The sequence below is a fragment of the Dipteris shenzhenensis genome, chromosome 29 (genome assembly GCF_047967505.1).
Source record: "Dipteris shenzhenensis isolate YYH24624 ecotype China chromosome 29, Dip_SZ_1.0, whole genome shotgun sequence".
Taxonomy (NCBI): Eukaryota; Viridiplantae; Streptophyta; class Polypodiopsida; order Gleicheniales; family Dipteridaceae; genus Dipteris; species Dipteris shenzhenensis.
Window position 1 is genome coordinate 5,911,857 of NC_141624.1, and position 19,740 is coordinate 5,931,596.

At 44.8% G+C, this 19,740-nt stretch overlaps 1 protein-coding gene across 5 annotated transcripts in view; it reads left to right on the forward strand.

Annotated features, from left to right (window-relative positions):
- Positions 1-19,378, forward strand: part of LOC147882349 (mitogen-activated protein kinase 4b-like) — a 56,534-nt gene extending 37,156 nt beyond the window's left edge. For all 5 annotated transcript variants that reach the window (XM_087400811.1, XM_087400814.1, XM_087400812.1 and 2 more), the window contains one exon: positions 18,669-19,378. In XM_087400811.1, the coding sequence (XP_087256937.1) occupies positions 18,669-18,844 (176 nt within the window). In that variant the 3' untranslated portion in view covers positions 18,845-19,378. The remainder of the gene's footprint in view (positions 1-18,668) is intronic.
- Positions 19,379-19,740: the final 362 nt, after the last annotated feature.

Sequence of the window (19,740 nt, forward strand, 5' to 3'; positions counted from 1 at the left end):
TTTATTAAAGATAGGACACCTATGACTGTCTTAAGACAGTCATAGGGTAAAACCTAATCCTAATAAAACTAAAGAGTTTGTGGTGTGGCTCATCACTTCACACCCGCACATTTGAGTCTCTCTCTCTCTCACACTCTCTCCCTCTTGCTCTTCTTCCTCTTTCCGGCCCTTCAATTGGTATCAGAGCCTACCCCTCCCTCTCTACCCCTGACTACCCACTCCCCCTACCTCTTTGCCCAAGTGGCCAGCAAGGCAGCAGCTGCATCGGCAGCGCAGGGTACCAGCGCAGGTTTGCAGCGGGGTAGTGCGGGCAGGGTCGCGATCTGCAGCAGGGCAAGGCGGTGCCGAACAGCGCCAGCAGCTGCAACAGCTGCGAGCAGGCAAGGCAGCGCGCACGCGTGGGCGCAGGCTGTGCGAACACAGAGGCGGCGCGCAGGTGTACGGACGTACGGTCGTCCGTACAGCCGTACGGACAGCAGTCGTCCGTACCGTACGGACCTCCGTACGGATTGCGATAGGAAGGGATCTGCGCCTATTCTCCTTCGTCAAGATCTGCAGCAAGAGACGTACATTTTTCGGAATTTTTTTTTTCTGAACTCTGCAGAAGTACAGCAGGTACACAGGTACTCTGCACAAGTACTGCACAAGTACACTGGTACAAAAGTACAGCAGGTACATCAGTTTTTTTTTGGAGAAAAAGAGAAGGAGAAAGAGCACTCTGCTCTTCATTCAGGATCATCTTTCAGTTCTCAAAACTGTGTTTTCTTGAAAGTACAACAAGTACCTTCATCTCCCTCGTGCTTGAGGTGAACAGAACCACAGTGTGTGGTTGATTGCACAGTTATTTTGTTTTGGGAAGGTAATGCCTTGATTTTGCAGAGGACATATGCTTTTACTGGGTTTGAATCTCAGTTTACGGGTGAGCAGATCATAGGGCTTTTGCCCGGCAGTTGATGCTTTGTATGCCTTGAGGCATTGTGGTGCCAGAGAGCACACATTTGTCTCGATTTCCGCAGTGTCGAGGTGACATTTTCTTGCAGGTCACATTTCTTGTGCAACACTCAGAGAACCTCAGTTGAGCCACGCTTGGCCAGGGCGCATCGAGTTTACTCGGTCCCTAACTGTCCATCGTTGACAGTGCTCAAAAGGTTCCTCATTGAGTGTTTGTACGTTGGGATCTGTGTATGTCATTTCTACACAGGGCAGTATTTGCATTACACTGTTAGTTGATTTTGTCAGAGAGATTTACATTTTGTATGCTACCTCAGTGTTGAGGTGTTCTTCACTTGGTTCAGGTGTCAGATCAAAGGGCTTTTGCTCAGATTTTGCTTGAGAGCACTTGGGTTACTGTCAGAGATCTTCAGATGCCTTTTATCCCCTTGGCAGAAGGGTGATTGCTTGGGATTTGTCCCATTTTCTGTTGCAGGTTTGTGACAGCCTGAAGTATCTGGAGCCTCCTTTTTTTTCAGTAAACAAAACAGTGTATGCCAAGTGGTTTATGCATATTAAATCAGTGCATACCTCATCTGAGGTGGGAGAAGTGATCAGTATAGCAGTGTTTTGTGCTTTGTCAGCTGATGATGCACTGTTAAAGCACTTGTGGAGCAACTGCAGCATTCTGAACTTACTGTTTTTTCTGAGAAATCAGAATTTTATGCCTATTTGAGCACGGTACAGTGTGTCAGAAGGTACAGTAACTGGAGGAAATTTACTGTTTTGCTGGAGATTCTTTTGACAGTAAAAACAGCACTATTGTGAGTGCTTCTGGCTCTTGATAGAGCAGGTTTTTCTGAGAAATCAGAACTCTATTCAGTCCTTTTTTGACTTACAGGGAGTCAGATACTTTCCTTATCTGATATGGCATCAGGGGGAAGTGAATCATCAATTCTGAACATAAAGAAGTTGGAAGGGGCACACAATTATGCATTATGGGCAGAACAATGTTTGAATGTACTTCTGTTAAAGAAGATTTCTAAGCCCATAAGGGTGAAGGGTGTCAAGCCATCTGACATGACAAATGATGACTGGGAAGAGCTTGATTTGTCCGCAAGGGCAGCTATCATGCTTACTATTTCTGATACTCTTGTGTTCAATGTTCAGGCTGAAAAGACCTCTTATGGCCTATGGCAGAGGCTAGCAGAGTTATATGCCCAAAAGAGTTCAGCTAGTAAGGTTTATTGGTTGAAGAAGCTGGTTGATCTTCGCATGAAGGAAGGTACAGCTATGACCTCACACTTGAGTGAGTTCAATGCCATCTTTACACAGCTTATTGCACAGGGATTGAACCTTGATGAGGAGTTCAAGGCTACTTTCTTGCTGTGTACCCTCCCTGAGAGTTGGGACACTTTCAAGACCACCCTGTCAAATTCGAATGTCACTCTTATGTATGCTGATGTAGAGAGCTCTCTCCTTATGGAGGAGATGAGCAGGAAGAATAATGCGAGCAGCAAGTCTTCAAATGCCTTGCAGGTACAGGATAGAGGCAGGACTCAGCAGAAGGGCAGATCTGCTAGTAAGTCCAAATCCCGCAGTCAGTCCCGTGGTAAAAAGGATATTGAATGCTTTTATTGTGGCAAGAAGGGACATGTGAAGTCTAAGTGCTTCAAGTTCATACGGGATCAGAAAGCCAAAAAGGCTGAAACAAAGGATGCAGGCAGTGGAAGCAAAGGCAAAGGCAAGGCCAAGGTAGATGACTTGGATGCAGTGAATGTTGCAGCAGAGGACAGTGACAGTGACAGACATGAGGTATTATGTTCTTCTGCTGTAATTGCACATACCTTGGTTATTGATGGCCATGACATGCACACCTGGCTCTTGGATTCAGGTACTTCTTTTCATGTTACTCCTCATAGGGAGTGGTTTACTTCCTACACAGGTACTCATGGAGTTGTTCATCTTGGGAACAACTATGCATGTCAGATTGCAGGGATTGGCAGTATACAGATAGTATTTCCTGATGGACACATATTCATGCTTGATGGTGTCCGCCATGTGCCGCAAATCAAGAAAAATCTGATTAGCACTGGCTTGTTGGATGACAGTGGTTACCACACCACATTTGGCGATTCCAAATGGGTGATTACTGATGGCCTGGTTGTAGTGGCTGAGGGTTATAAGAGTGATACCTTGTACCCTCTTTATGTTTCCAGTGTGGGTAATCATGTTGTTGCCATAACCGAGCTGCCAAAGGTTTCATTGTGGCATAGCCGGTTGGGACACATGTCTGTTAAAGGAATGCAAGAACTGTCACGTTTGGGTTATCTGCCGTCTCTTTCTTTTTCAGATTTGCCTACTTGTGATCATTGCATATTTGGCAAGCATTCTGTGACTCCTCATAAGAGGAGAACTCCCCAGAATAGAGCACCGCTTGATCTAGTGCACACTGATTTGTGTGAGATGCCACAGTTATCACTAGGGGGTGCAAAGTATTTCATTACTTTTATTGATGATGCCACACGCAGAGTGTGGGTCTATTTCTTGAAGCATAAGGGCGATGCCTTAGATGCTTTCAAGAAGTTTGTCGCTCAGGTTGAGAATCGGACCGGTCGTAGGCTGAAATGCCTCAGATCCGATAATGGGGGTGAGTATGTGTCACATGCTTTTGTGCAGTTTTGCGAAGCTAAGGGCATTAAACAGGAACTCACAGCCCCTCATAATGCATCTCAAAATGGTGCAAGTGAGCGGATGAATCGAACTATTCAGGAGAAGGTTCGATGTATGTTGTCTTATGCTGCATTACCCCATGGCTTTTGGGCAAAAGCCGTGCAAACAGCAGTTCACATTATTAACAGGTCGCCAAACAAGGCTTTGGAGTTGAAAGTGCCAGAGGAGGTGTGGTCTGGCAAGCCACCTTCATATAAGCACTTACGTGTATTTGGCTGCGAGTGCTTTGCTCATGTACGCAAAGCACTGCGCACCAAACTGGAGCCAAAGTCTATCAGATGCATCTTTATGGGTTATGGTGACGAAGGTGAAATGGGGTACAGGTTATGGGATCCCGTTAAACGGAAGATTATAGGCAGCAATGATGTCATCTTTAAAGAGGATAGTGTACACAAGGAACCCGTGCAACCTGTGGAATACAGGAGGGTTATTTATGATGATGTTGGACAGCAAAGAATGCCCATTTATATGCAGCAGCAGGCTGCTGCAGATAACCCTGTTCAAGAGGGTACACAGGCTGAAAATCAGCCTGATAATTTTGCCAATGATGCACCACTGGATATGCCAGCAGATGGGGCTGTAGAACAGCCAGATATGGTGGTACAGCCACCCGTCATGCATGACGAACAAGCTGGACAGCAGCCTAATCCGGAACATTTTGTTAGGAGGAGCACCCGTGTACAACGGCCTCCTGCCAGGTTTGTTCCAGGAGCCAATAATGTGGCTGATTTTATCATGCTGACAGATTGTGGTGAGCCTTCCAGCTTCAAAGAAGCTATGGGAAGAACAGAGAAAAGGAAGTGGGAGAAAGCCATGCAGTCAGAAATGGACTCCCTACTTCAAAATGATACATGGGACTCGGTGCAGCTACCTGCAGGCAGAAAAGTTTTGCCATGCAAGTGGGTTTACAAAGTCAAAGTGGATTCAAATGCTTTACCGAGGTATAAGGCCAGATTGGTTGCCAAGGGATTCAAGCAGGAGAAAGGCATTGACTTTGATGAGATCTTTTCCCCTGTAGTCAAGATGACTACTTTGAGAGCAGTGTTAGCTCTTGTTGCTCATGATGACATGGATTTATGTCAGATGGATGTAAAGACTGCTTTTCTTCACGGAGATCTCCATGATGAGATCTATATGAGTCAGCCAGAGGGATATGCTGTTAAAGGGAAAGAGCAGCTTGTGTGTAAGCTCAAGAGGAGCTTGTATGGACTCAAGCAGGCGCCAAGAGAATGGTACAAGAAGTTTGATGCCTTCATGCAGTCCCAAGGGTATCATAGGTGTGAGACCGATCATTGCTTGTACACCAAACGGGCAAAGGATGGCAGTTTGATGCTACTCATCATGCTTATTGCCAGTAAATCTCAGCATGAGATTAGTGCTTTGAAGAAACAACTGCGTTGACATGAAAGACTTGGGTGATGCAAATCATATTCTTGGCATGCGGATTACTCGTGACAGGTCCAAGGGACTTTTGTTTCTGTCACAGAAGGAGTACATTGACAAAGTACTGTAGCGGTTTAAAATGGAGGGGGGGAAGTCTATTAGCTCCCCGTTGCCTCCACATTTAAAACTCAGCAGTAAGGACAGCCCCAGATCAGATGATGATAAGGCTGAAATGGCCAAAGTTCCGTATGCATCTGCAGTTGGTTCTTTGATGTATGCCATGGTTGCCACTCGTCCGGATATTGCTTTTGCGGTGGGAGTCATCAGCAGGTATATGGCAAATCCAGGCAAGCGGCACTGGGAAGCAGTGAAAGGTGTCTTGAGGTATCTCAAGGGTACCAAAGACTTGTGCATATGCTATGGTAGGCAGGATGCATTGGTGCATGGTTTTACAGATTCAGACTATGCAGGGAATGCAGATAACCGGAAATCTACTACCGGTTATATTTTCACTTTTGCAGGAGGTGCTATATCATGGGTGTCTCGGTTGTAGAAATGTGTTGCACTGTCAACTACTGAAGCTGAATATGTTGCAGCCACTGAGGCTTGCAAGGAAGCAATATGGCTTACTCGGCTGGTGGGAGATTTGGGCATTACAGGAGATATGCCAGTTTTGCATTGTGATAGTCAGAGTGCTATCATGTTGGCAAAGAATCCGGTCTTTCATCAAAAGACCAAGCACATAGATGTGAAATATCATTTCATCAGGGAGGTACTGGAAGACAAGCGACTTGAGCTTGTGAAAGTGCATACTGATGATAATCCTGCAGATTTGCTCACTAAGTCTTAGCTTGCCTACAGAGCGGTTTGCACATTGCCGCCACATCATGGGATTAGGATGAGACCATTCTTATTTTATGGTCTTGTATACAGTAACTGTATATTGCTGTATTTTTATTCTTTTCTCCCCTTTAGGCACATTGGCCTTTAGGTGGGAGGTTGTTGGGGTAAAGGGACATTGCCACCCCTTTATTAAAGATAGGACACCTATGACTGTCTTAAGACAGTCATAGGGTAAAACCTAATCCTAATAAAACTAAAGAGTTTGTGGTGTGGCTCATCACTTCACACCCGCACATTTGAGTCTCTCTCTCTCTCACACTCTCTCCCTCTTGCTCTTCTTCCTCTTTCCGGCCCTTCACCCTTGACATCCCCTTCTGCTAAAGCTAGAACTAGGGTATGTTGAATGCCTCCTTGTAGGTAACAAGAAGGTGAGGCTAATCTGTTAAAAAATCCACATCCTGATGCTTGAGCTTGGCTGCATTTTAGTGCTGCGGTTACCTGTAGGGCTCAACCTCCACATATCCATGATTTTGGGCTGCTTTTCATGGCTGTCAATAAAACGTGAAAAACTACAGCTTCATTGACAGGTCATTGATAACCTGGATAATGGGAAAGGGACCATTGAGATGCTCGTTTGGGAGAGAATGAAATTGTTTAGACTTCACAAGAGAGTTTGGACCACTTCTTGATTAGCCTTCTCCTTTAGTGCTAGCCTTCGTCATGGCTGAGTCTGCCCTTCACCTCCGGAGTGCCGACAGAAACTCAGTATGAAGACTTTGTATAAATGGATGCTCAAGTATGTGTGGGTGTATGGATTTGTATGTGTGAGAGCATATTTTTATACTATGGTCTACACCCACTATTGGGCGTTGATGACGTCAGTGGGGATGTCATAGTAGCTAGTCCCTGCTATGTGTGATGGAGTTTATGGTTTTCAATATTATGAGTGACTATCGTGAGATTGAAATTGCAATATGTTCTATTTTTAGAGGATGAGTTTGGGAATCTCCCTGGATTCATCTAGGTATATACTACTTTCCCATCTTCTTGAGTCGCTTTTTAATAATCTAGAGGTACACCCATTTTCCTTCAACTCCACATCTTTTTTGTGCACTGTTGACTTGGACTCAGCAAGACTCCTTAGCTTTGGTGATCTTATCCTTTACAGAATTCGGTGATCTGAATTGTCTCACAAATCTTCTTAGAAGGTGTGGTGAGAAGAGACTTCAACATTTCAAAAGATGCGGAATGCATATTAGTGAGGATCCCCTGCACCAATGGAAGATACTATTCCCATTGGGACTACCTTTCGCTAACCTAGCACTGAAGTGCGTTGAAAGCCTGTGTAGGTTAAATCTCTATTTGTGGATCAGGAAGACTTCTTCATTTCTCCACTGAAACATCATCATGTAGTCTTGGGAATGCCTTGGTTTCATCGCAAGGCAATGAAGTTGACTCTTCTTGAAAGAGTGCTGGAGTTTGTGCATGGGGGGAAAAACCAGCGTTTAGTTGCCAGGAATAAAGGGGAGACTATCCCCATTGTATCTGATGTTACATATGGTAAAGCAATAAAGTCAATTTCTGCGTACATGGTTTTTGTAAAAGAAAAAGAGAATGATATGCACGCTGAAATGAATGATGCAGACAAAGATAAGTTTCAGTTTCTTGTAAACTTTAAAGATTGCTTTTCCGATGCTTTGCCAGGGGAGTTACCCCCAGAGAGACCAAAAGATCATCAGATAGAGTTAATGCCTGGTAGCGAGCCACCCAATAGGCCCCCATACAGAGTTAGTGCAACTCAACGAGAAGAGATTATGACTCAGGTGCAGGACTTGTTGTCCAAGGGGTTGATTCAGCGCAGTTCTTCTCCTTTTTGTTCCCCTATATTGCTAGTACAGAAGAAAGATGGCTCATTTCGTATGTGCGTCGATTACCGCTCATTGAACAAAATGACCATCAAGAATAGATTCCCTATTCCGGTGTTGGATCAGTTAAATGGAGCTTCAGTTTTCAGCAGGATAGACTTAAAGAGTGGCTATCACCAAGTGAGGATACAGCCTCAGGATGTGCACAAGACAGCGTTCCGCACTACTTTTGGGTTGTATGAATACTTAGTGATGCCTTTTGGGTTGACAAATGCTCCAGCCACATTCAATAGAATGATGGATCACATCTTTCAAAAGTACAGGACAAGGAACATCTTGCTATAGTGTTTCAAGAGCTGAGAAATCATCAGCTCTATGCAAACAGCAAGAAGTGAATAGGAACTGCAAGACCCCGCAGGTCTGAGGGCTTCCAAAACCCCCTACACTAGCTTGGCTCGACCTAACTCTCCTGCTCCTTCCATAGCCTCCAGGTTAAGAGGTATGATATCCAACATGTTTGGATGGTTGGGCTGGATGGATTTAGTAGACATGGAGAACCCCTTCACCAGCATGTTTGTGGGAAGGGGAGGCCAGCAACAACCAACTCTTGAGCCGGGGACTAACCCTGCCTTTGTGGACTCAGGTCCCATAGCCTTTGCAAGGCATCTTGACTTGGAACGCATGGAGGACGAAGAACCATGGATGAGGGACTTTGCAGGGCAAGAGCCTAGTTGAGAAAATGCATGAGACTCTCAAGGGCGGAATTTTTATGAACTTCCTACCTTCTAGGTGCCCCCGACATTTGTTGACTATGTAGTCCCACAAGTTCCACCTTATCGTCTAATGCAAGGAACCTCCATGCAGATGTCTAGTGGCCTGCTGTGTCCTAGAGTCCGCCAATTCACTCCTGTAGCTATTGCTCCAATGTATGGGGGGAACAAGCTTTTTAGCCACAATGCCAGCACCGACAACTCAGTGGATCCCACCACCAGGGCCATGCTTGAGGCCACCTCTATGACCCGTTAGGCCTACAATGGCGCTGCCTCCACCAACTTTCCAAATGGTGCTATTGGATGTGGAGATGAGCATCCTGGTGAATGCATAGGAAGGGGGGGATGCACTACCCCCAGCTACACCAATATTTCTAGCAAGGAATTCTTCTTGGAAGAAATCCATTATCTGGGGCATATAATATCCAAGAATGGGATACAGATGGATCCAGCAAAGATCCGTGCCATTCAAGAATGGCCAGAGCTGAAAACTGTGCATGAAGTTCGAAGTTTCCTAGGCCTGTTTCTACAGAAGGTTTATCAGGCATTTTGCTGATATCGCAGCTCCATTACATGACCTTACTAAGAAAAATACAGCCTTCACATGGGGAATATCACAGAAAAAAGCATTCAATACACTCAAGGAGAGGTTGACTACAGAGCCTATTCTTGTAGTCCCGGATCTTTATCAACCTTTTGATGTTGATTGCGATGCTTGTGGAGAGTGTGTTGGGGCTGCATTACATCAAAATGGACATGTAGTAGCCTACGAGAGCCAAAGATTGCGTGATGCAGAAAGATATCTGGGAATCTATGAGAAAGAGTTATTGGTTGTAATTCATGCCATCCATACATGGAAGCACTATCTTTTGGGTGCAGATTTTACAAAGTTTGAGATACTTTTTGACTCAGACCAAGCTTTCCGAGAAGCATATGAAATGGGCAAACATGTTGTCAATGTATCATTTTCAGATTGTCCATACCCCAGGAATTCGGAACAGAGTGGCATATGCCTTGTCCCGAAGACCCCAGGTCAATAATGTGACTATTGCTTATCATCAGGACCTGGAAGGCATGAGGGAGCAATAGAGGGGCAATCCACCAGTCACTATTCCCTGAAAGATGGGTATCTAATGAAAGATGATTGCCTATGCATCACCCAGGAGATGAGGAAAAAGATTTTGGAGGAATGCCATGCACCTCCCTATGCTGGACATAGAGGAATTACAGCAACAACTCTAGCAGTAGAGAGGTATTTCTTTTGGCCAGGGATGCAGAAAGATATACATCAGTTTGTTACTGAATGCCTTACGTGTCAAAAAGTGAAGTTTGATAGACGGAAGGCACCTGGCCTACTTATGCCTCTTCCCGTGCCTCAGGCACCATGGGAAAGTATTACAATGGACTTCATTTTTGATTTGCCAAGATCAAAGTCAGGGAATGATGGGATTTGGACTATCATTGATAGATTCAGCAAGCAAGCTCATTTCATTCCGGTTCACAAAACCATAAAGGCAGATCATATGGCTAACCTTTTCATGGCACAGATCTTTAAGCATCATGGTATGCCCAAGTCCATTGTTAGTGATCGAGATCCCAGAATGACCAGTCTATTCTGGAGAGCTTTATTTGATAACATGGGGACGAATCTGAATTTTTCTTCTTCTTTCCATCCCCAGACAGATGGTCAAAGTGAAGTAGCAAATTCTACAGCATTAGATGTGCTGAAATGCTATGTGGGTGACCAAGGTTTAGACTGGGAAAAGTACCTACCATTGGTAGAGTTTGCTTACAATAATATAGTACATAGCTCTACAGGGAAAGCCCCCTTTGAGGTCATTTATGGGAAGGTGATTTTGCCACCTATATTGAGGACCAAAGATGAAATATTTGCAGCTGATCAGTTTGTGAGAGACCTCCAGACAGCTTACAACCAAGTCCGGACAGCAATCGAAAGGTCTCAAGAGAAACATAAAAGAGCTGCAGATAAGCATAGGAGACAGTTAGATCTCAAGGAAGGGGATTGAGTACTTTTGAAGTTTGAAAAAGCTAGGCTCCGCAAGTTTAAAGGCGAACAGAAAGTGTATGCAAAGTTATCTCCTAGATACTATGGCCCTTTCAGGGTTACAGAAAGAATAAATGAGGTTGCATACAGGTTAGCATTGCTAGAGCATTGGAGGATTCACAATGCATTCCATGTGAGTCTTCTAAAGAAATTCCAGGGGCCAGAGCCTACAGAACCAGTATCAGAGGATCCACCAGAAGTGGATGAACTGGAGGAGGTCCTTCAGCCAGAGCAGATTGTGTACCATACTGTACGCAAAGGCCCTCAGGGCAAGGAGTTTTACAGGTATCTTGTAAAATTCAAGAATTATACATCATTAGATGCCAAGTGGATGGACGAAGACATGTTATCCGATTATCCACAGCTTTTGGATGTTTACAAGGAAGCTTTTCAGTTGAGGTCAACTGAATAGAAACCGAGGAGATGTCACCATAATGTAAATATCCTAAGTCAAAGTACAGTTAACCATTTATTTGATCATAATTAAAGAGTTTTATATGTGTTAATTATGGTCAAAGAATTGACTATGGTCAAAGATACTTGACTCTGGTCAAGTAAACCTGACCTCGGTCGGGGAGACTTGGTTTATTACCAAGAGGGTTAACTATGGTTAACCAGAGAACTATAGAGCTGACTACGGTCAGAGAGTGTTGACTTCGGTCAACGAGACTTGGCATGCGCCAAGAGGGTTAACCACGGTTAACCAAGATGTGCCAACTTCGGTTGGAGAGACTTGACTATAATTAAGGCGCCTCGACCCTTGGTCAAAGCTTGGGACCTAATCCTCAGTACAAAAAATCTCCTCCAATGTGGAGGGGTCAAGAGTTTTCAAGTTCTTGACGGTACGAAAAAAGACGAGTGACAAAAAGACCCCAATACTATTAGAGAGGCAATGGAGAGAATTGATGAGAGCTGTGTGGTGTCTACCAGTATTTGTTGGTAATCATCCCTGATATGTGCATATCTGGGGCATTGTAGGGCTACATGTGCCTCTGTCTCGACTGTCTGTGAATCACAAAACCTGCAAACTCTGGCATGTCGTGGCAAATTCAGCCAAGCTCCTTTCTCTATGGCCAAGGTATGTGACCATGTGCGGAATCTGGCAATATTCCTGCGATAGAGAAGAGTGATGGGAGTGCTGATGTATGGCTGAGCAGAGGCATTTGATTTCATGTATGATGACCAGCATAGAGGATTTATTTGATCTTGGTAGTATTCTAACTTGGTCTTCCTTTCTGTTGTCAGCCATTGAGCTTGTAGGGTGCATAGTAAGGACAACTGGAATACCTGTAGATTGACCTTTCAGGTGGCATAGTTAAGTATGGTTCCACTTTCCATCTGCTGAACCATTTCCTTATGCCTGTCCCCCATCCTGTACATATGAACTTGCTTTTATGGTTCTTTTGAAGTTTCATACTTGCTGTCCATGCTCTGTGTGGTAATCTGTCTATTGGCATTTGTTGCACATCCACTAGATATTGCATCACTCTGATCAATGCATGAAACTCAATTGGCCTCCTGCCTGTTTCCAAAAGGAGCACAGAGTACGGGGTAGTAGCCTTGGCTCCTAGATGTTGTCATAGGAATGCTCTATGCATTTTTTCAATCTCATTCCATGTAGATTGGGAGACACTGCCTCCCCATACTTCTACTCCGTAGAGCACTGTTTGGATCACATATGCATCAAACAACATATTCCGGATCTTCCAGTTCCGAGTGTCAGTGTGCCTGCTATCATTTTCAAATTGATAGTATTTTCCCCAACCTATATCCAACCTTCTTTGTGCACATTGCCACCATCTACGGTCGGCTGGTATGTCGATGCCTAAATATTTAAAGGTGTTGACATATTCAATGGGCTGCCCCACAAAGCTGATAACAGGAAGGTGTTCAGGTTGAGTGGTGCATACTGCCATCATTGTGGTTTGGTGACATTAACTTGCAGCCCACTTTCATTGCAAAAGACCTGAAGTGTTTGTAGTAGTTGATGCATGGAATCAGAGTCATAAGCAAGAGAACCACATCATCTGCATATAGAAGCAATACTGGTATTGCCTATATCCCGTGTGTGGGTCCTTTTACCCCTTATGCTGCTGTAAATTCATTTATGAGTTCTTCTGGTGCTTGCTATTTTAGTCTCCATTTTTTTCTCCTCCTTTCTCTCTCTCTCTCTTCTTCTTCTTCCAAATAGCTATTTTTGTCCTCATCCAATTGGTGCTTGCTATTTTTGTCCCCATTTTTTTCTCCCCCTTTCTCTCTCTTCTTCTTGTTCTTCTTCATCTTCTTGTTCTCTCTCTCACCTTCCAGGGTGGGCCTTTTGAATGTATTCAACTTGTTTTTGTTTTTGTTTTCATGTTTGTGTCTACGTTTGTCCAATCCTCTTTAATTAGACATGGCATCACGTCGCACATCCACTAAGTATGGTACCCCTCGTAGGAGGAGACATCATGATCTCTACTCTCCAGAGTACTTTGATTCCACTCAGCCGACTCCTCAGGGGCCTACCCTTGCGACCACCCCTAGCCCGACTCCTCTCGTGCCTAACACTGCGACAACCCCTCGTAGGGAGTCCTGACAAGTTTGTCGCATAGATGGGCTATGCGGAGGCCGCGAGATTCTTCTCGTGTAGGTGAGAGAGGACAACCTTGTTTTACCCCCTTATTACTTTGAAATGCAGCTGACAATCCATGCTCTTGTTTTAGTCTACATGATACTTTCTCGTAGATTCGGGAGATGCCTACTCTTAGTGCCAAGGGAACTCCGAGGTCTTGCATTCTTTTCCATAGGCCACCTCTCAGGACTGTATCAAATGCTTTCTTAAAATCTGCAAAACAGCATAAAAGAGCGATTGGAGGTCCTTTATCATCTGAGAGGGGCTTGCCAGAGGATGGTGGAGATAGAGGCAGGTATTGCGGACTCTTTGAGGGAGGGACTGCAGGTTTTCACTCCAGCACACTGGCTAGGACAGTTCTCTAGGACGGGTGTACTTCTGAGGATTCAGTTGTGCCTGCAGGTGCCAACCCCCATGAGTGCGCGGTTCTATGATGTGGGACCGGGCGGACTATTGCAGCCCTGGATCACAGGGGATCAGGAGATGGACGGGTGTTAGGCTAGGTGGGTTGGTAGAGGGTCAGAGTAGTGGGATGTTTGGGCAAGGAGTTGTCGATCAACCCTTCTTGCATCACAGACCTAGATGCCCCCCGTTGGAGACTATGGTTATGGGAGGGACGCCCTCTCAGCGTTATGGCCGGTCAGAGCAAGTCTCTCAGAGAGAGTGGAGGAGGTGTCTTTCTTCTCGTACACCATGCGGATAGGACGTCGCATCCAACAGTCGGAGCTATGGAGACTATTCCTTATGGCTTTTGGAGCTGCCCAGTAGCTCAGAGAATCTAGCTCGGAGCGCTTCGGATTGTGGCATGGCTTTAGAGCACGCAGAGAGATTTCACGTGGGGTATGGCAGCTTGGCTTACAAAGGGGGGCCACGCCTTCTCCATAGACATGGTCTCGCCAGCTTACTGGATACAAGGTCGGAGCATTCACAGCATTGAGCTTCACTTGGCTACTCCCCCCCCTTCTCACCATCCCCCTCAGTCGAGAGAGGATAGTGTCTGGGAGACGGTGGCCAGCATCATAGCCTGGAACATCTGGGTGGCCCGTTGCAACTGGGTCATGGGCTAGTACCATGTTTCTCCGATGGATACGTTGGTTGCCATTTGGTAGGATATTATTTATACGCTGGGATCCATTTGGGAGCGCGGCGTTCTAGGTTCTCGAGCTACCGATGATAGGCAGGCACGTTTCTGCAAGGTTTGGCCTGCAGGTGTATTTTATGATCTCACGCTGTGAGGGATTCACTAGCTATATAGTCCACCACCGTGGTTGTTAGCCCATGTTACAAAGAATCCCTAGGTAGTGAGCTGGGATCTCTGGCAACAGGCGGGTTTTCTTTCAGCCCTTTTTGTTTTTGGCCACGATTGGCACCTTTCCGGTTTGCCAATATGTATGGTTGGATTTTAAGCATTAATAGAAGTTCCTTTTCTCTGTTTTATTTATATTTAAAAGAAAAGAGAGTTTTTCCTTTGAGTTTGCTTTCATCCATGAGTACTCTTAATGTGACCAGATGATCTGCAGTCCTATGCTCTTTACGGAAGCTTGCTTGTCCAATGGCCCTCTTCTTGGCCTCTTCTGCCCAAGTGCTGATTTTTGCTTCAAGCACCGTGCTAAGAAGTTTAGCTAGTGTGGAGCTAACCATTATAGTCCTGTAATTGGTGACTGAATTTTTGTCTCCCCCTTCGAATAGTGGCTGAACCCAATTCTCTTGCTAGTCCAGAGGAAAGCCATGATGTAGAGCATTTGTCAGTATGTGTGATAGCCAGTGTCGTGTCCTATCTTCTATCCATTTTAAGAGTTCAGCACACATGTGCATGTGGTCAGGGGCCTTTCCATTTGCCATCTTCTTTAGCCCTGCTTCAATGTCCTCAAAAGTGAAAGGGTTGACTGAAGCATGCATATGACAGTTCTTCATTTCTCATGTTTGTTGCATTGGCATGGTTATAGAGTCTGATAACATACTCAAGCATTTCCTCATCTGATATATTTCCCATGATCTTTTCCTTCTGTCTCTTAACTTGTTTCCACCCCTTTTTGGGATTCTTGATGAAGGTGGGCAAATCAGATTTTTCCCTTTGAGAGAGAGAGAGAGAGAGAGAGAGAGAGAGAGTCTATTAATGGCCACGGGAGACCAACAGGTCTATGGGACAGCACAAAAGCAACTAATGCATCAGCTTAGGGGACACGTGGCAGCTCCCATAGAGTGCAAAAGCAGCTCTATATATTTGGACTACCTACATCTAATAAAACATAAAAACATATAATCGGCCATACATTAGTTTAAGATTGAGAGTCGTTTGGTTTACATTCAAATTCATGGATAATTGCTACGCCTTCATGGTATATTGCCCATTTTCCATCCTTCCTTGCAGCTCTAACCTTGGCTCATGCAGTCGCTTTGTTCTTCAATTGAGCTCATGTGAGCTCCTCAACTTGGCTCATAAGTTACGTGACTTGAGAGTAATGATAGCATGTTCTTTGGAGTGTTTGATGTTAGTTGGTCCCTCCTCCTCATCCTTCCATTCAATGTTGGGCATGGCTGCTTTGACATGTGCTAAAGTTTCACTAAAAGAGTCCTCATCCTTGTACCAACTTTCAGGAAGTCCTCATATGCGAATCTTCAATGCGTTGTCACAATCGGCTTCATGCTTCTTAATCTCTTCTTGATTGTCAGTTTTACTTGCCTTTGTCCCAACTTCCACAGTAACTTTCTTCTTGATTGTTTGTACTTCAATGTGAATGAAGTCTTTGACTGTGGAGATTAGTTGAGGAGCGGAGAGAGAGAGAGAGAGAGAGAGAGAGAGAGAGAGAGAGAGAAATTTTATTAGAGTCTTCGGAAGACCGATGGGTCTATGACTGAAAGAAAACCTGATACAAACCACAGTAAGGGTGGAGCTACTAAACGAGCATCATCACGCATGCTAAGTCCTAAGTCTGATCATACATAGTCAAATACATCTGGGTGTGACAATGAAAAGGAAAAAGACTGGAGCGGAGCGGAGCGGAATCCTCCGTATGTCATGTCGCCTTGGCTGGTGCGTAGCCGGTGATGGGGCACTGGCGTCTGTTGAGGGGTGCCATGCGTCTTGGTCTCCTAGAGGAGGCTCGACGCAAGACGAAAGCCACCGTGACTCCCGTGGGACGTGTCCTAGGTCTAAACAATGACGGGAGGCTCCCAGAGTGATCTGTGTCCCCTCGATGCCTCGTGTGTCGTGATGCGATCGTCAGGTCGGGGTCTCTGTCATGTCTGCGGCTAGAGACTGGACGAGCAATATCACTTGATGGGAAGAACTCTCTGATCGTGCTCTGAGAGGTGTCTGGTAGTGCGGCCAAGCCCCGTTGCCTGAGTAAGTACTCTCTATGTCAAACCCCCTCATGAATGAAGGCAACGATGCATCTCTGATCTGGGTAGGCGAGGAATCTGGAAAGGGGCCCGAAGCCGTCTCTGAAGAGACAGTGGTAGCGACCTCGGATCTCGTAGTACACTGGGCACCTGAAAATAAAATGCTCCTTTGACTCAACCTCCTGACAATCGCACAACGTGCATATGCGATGCTCCCTAGGGATCCCCTCTGCTCTACCGCTCTCTATGCGGAGGCAGTGTGATGATATCTGAAACTGTCCGATGGAGATCCATAGTGAGTGAGGCATGTGTACCTCAGTGTACTCCGGTGGTGTGATGAATCCTTCCTCTGAAATACGAAGACAATGATCTCTGTAGAAGCTGAGCTTCACTGGAAGCTCCCTCGGCTCCAACCAGGTCCTAAAGGTGTGTAGCTGCAGGAGATCCTCTCGAATGACCTGGTTGGTGTGTGGCCTGATCGGGATGGTGGGTGGGAGTACTGGGGGGGCATCCAAACTGTGCTGAAAAGGAGGTATCCTGTCGATGTGAAACCCCAGTCTCACAAACCATCTGTGAGTCCGTGCATACCAGCATCGCTCGTCTCCCTCTGCTGCGAACCTCATGGAGGAATCGAAAGCCAACCATGACAACCTCTGTCTCCCTGATGTGCAGTCCCCATATGAGAGAGATTAATGTCCATGGGAGGCCTCGCGGGCCTATGGGACACAGTACACTAAATAGAAATGGAAACTCATACTAGCCTCAAAGGACTGAAGCAAAGGGTGCGCTAGGGCCCTTACTGAGTGCTAGGCTAATCTGAGCTATAGCTATAGATATCAAAACTTAGAAGCTCGATTGGAGCTGAGAGTCCGGAGCTGAATCAGAAACCGAAACCTTGCATCATAGTAGCTCTCCAGTGGGCTGCAAAATCTCCCGGATTAGCCTATGACCTAACCTGTCTATAAATTTTTCTTGAATAATTGAGTAATTTTCAAAGTAAAGATGGGCTATAAATCAAAAGTTGCAAGAGAATGTGGCCATGTTGATGTTTTAGTCTTTAGTCTTATCCGTGAGTCCCAGAACTATAAGGTTTAGGGACTTCCTTGGTGGTGATGATTGTTGCTTTTTCGTTAGCCTCCATGGCTTGGGATTGGTTAGTGTCTAATTTAAGGCCTTTGGTGATTCGATCACAGTCTTCTCTGCACTGTTGTTTTTGTCTCATACTTCTTCTGTCTTGCCGTGATTCATCACCCATGGAAAAAATGATTTTGTTATCTACTATCTGCTTCTTCCATTTTTTTCTCTTTTGGTGTAGAGGAAAACTTTGATTTGAAGCATGCTGTGGGTTAAAGAGCTTGAACATTAGACCTGAACTTCCTCGTTGGCAAGTTTGAATTTCTTACATTTTGATGTAACTCGTGGTAATTCTTGCTGACACCACAAATCCCAGTCTTGAGTCTGCTATGGAGCCTGTTTTAGCTTAGCTTTTAGTTCATACATGATGAGCCTGCATTAAAAATTACTATTGGAATTTTGCAAAGAAGCTAAATCTTCTCCTTTGTTCAACTGCCAAGACAGTCTGCACTATACCTTATACCCTTAGGTGTATTACCACAAGGCTTTTCTTTGAGGTTTAGTTTTCATGATTTTCTCTTGGAGACTCTCTTGTTCAAGTAAATTTTACCCTGGAAGGTGGAAAGGGCAGGGCCTCCGCTTCTACTTGGTTGTTTTTGTTTGGATTAGGTTTTCCCTTCTTGATGTACTGCTCCTTAATGTTTGGATCGCCCCCTCCCCCCCTAGCTTTTTGAGTTTTATCGTACCTCACTTTCAGATTTCCTTTTCTAGAAAAGTGCATTACAAACTAGCCTAGATTGTATAATGTAGAACATATAATCACTTTTGCTTGGAACAGCAGAATGTAGGCAGGTCTGTTGTATTTTTGTGTCCATCATTTGGCATGAGCTAGGAGTGATGTGTGTTCTGCTGTTCTTTTTTGTGCTTTGATTGACAATATGCCTGAGCCCACTGTGGAATGTTTCAAATTCGTGGTTTTCTTGGGAATCATTTCGTTCCGCGACTTGTCTACTGACAATTATATCACCTTTGGTCTGGTGTTTGTTTTTCAGTGGAGGCGGCTTTAAGTCACCCCTATTTGGCAAGTCTTCATGACATCAATGATGAACCTTGCTGTCATGAACCTTTTAATTTTGATTTTGAGCAGACTTCTTTCACAGAGGAGCACATAAAGGAGCTGATCTGGCTGGAGTCTCTAAGTTTCAATTCAGATGATATGATGCAGTGAGAAACTTGGAAGCTTGCAAGTTGCAATTGTAAAGACTTAGTTTTAATGCTTGTTCGGCTTGTGTTGCTAGCTTGACGTTAAACATTCCTTATCTATGGAGTCTTCAGGGAGCTTCACTTGGTGAGGTGCCAATAATTTATGTGGTAGACCAGGGTGCCAAGAGGTCCTTAGACTTGAAATTATCTACCTATAGTAACATTTTTTCATTTAAGGCCAGACTCCATTGCAATCTCAAAGCACGAGCATTGCACTTTAGATTATAGCAGACATTGACAGACATAATCTGGAAAATGACTTGTAGCCCAGTCAGTATGTCAGCCACTCAGAAGTGATGCTTGGAAGGTGTTTTGTTCAGCAATGAAACTTTGATCATGTATGCGAGGCTGATGATCTGTGTATATAGATGAATTGCATTGCAGATGCCCTCTGTTTTTGAAGCAGATTGCTTTTGTCGCGGATTCGGATATGATCCCTTGCACCAGTAGCTGTTGACATGTTCTAAACTGGTATTTGTAATTGTAAGGCTATTTACTAGATGCTCCATGCTTTTCCAAGTTTGTATTTCAGACTTAAAAGTTGCGGAGGGATTTGCTCCTCAACAGGTGGATGTTTCAATGTATTTGTACAATGACCAGACAAGTTCTTTCTGCATTTGTTCAGGCATTTACTTTAAAAAGATCTGGATGTCTGCGTTTTGTAGAGCAAGGAATGCAAGAAGCAAAGAACCTGGGCTCTGCCATTGGTGATATGTTATCAGTCTTCAAAATGGTAGTTGATATGCTTTGTATAGAGGGAGAGGTCACTGCAGTAGCTCTCAGTTATTCTAGCAAAGGATTTGTTATGTTGAAGTGTTTTTCTCAATGTGATCAAGCTATGTTTTTTATTTTGAACTTTCT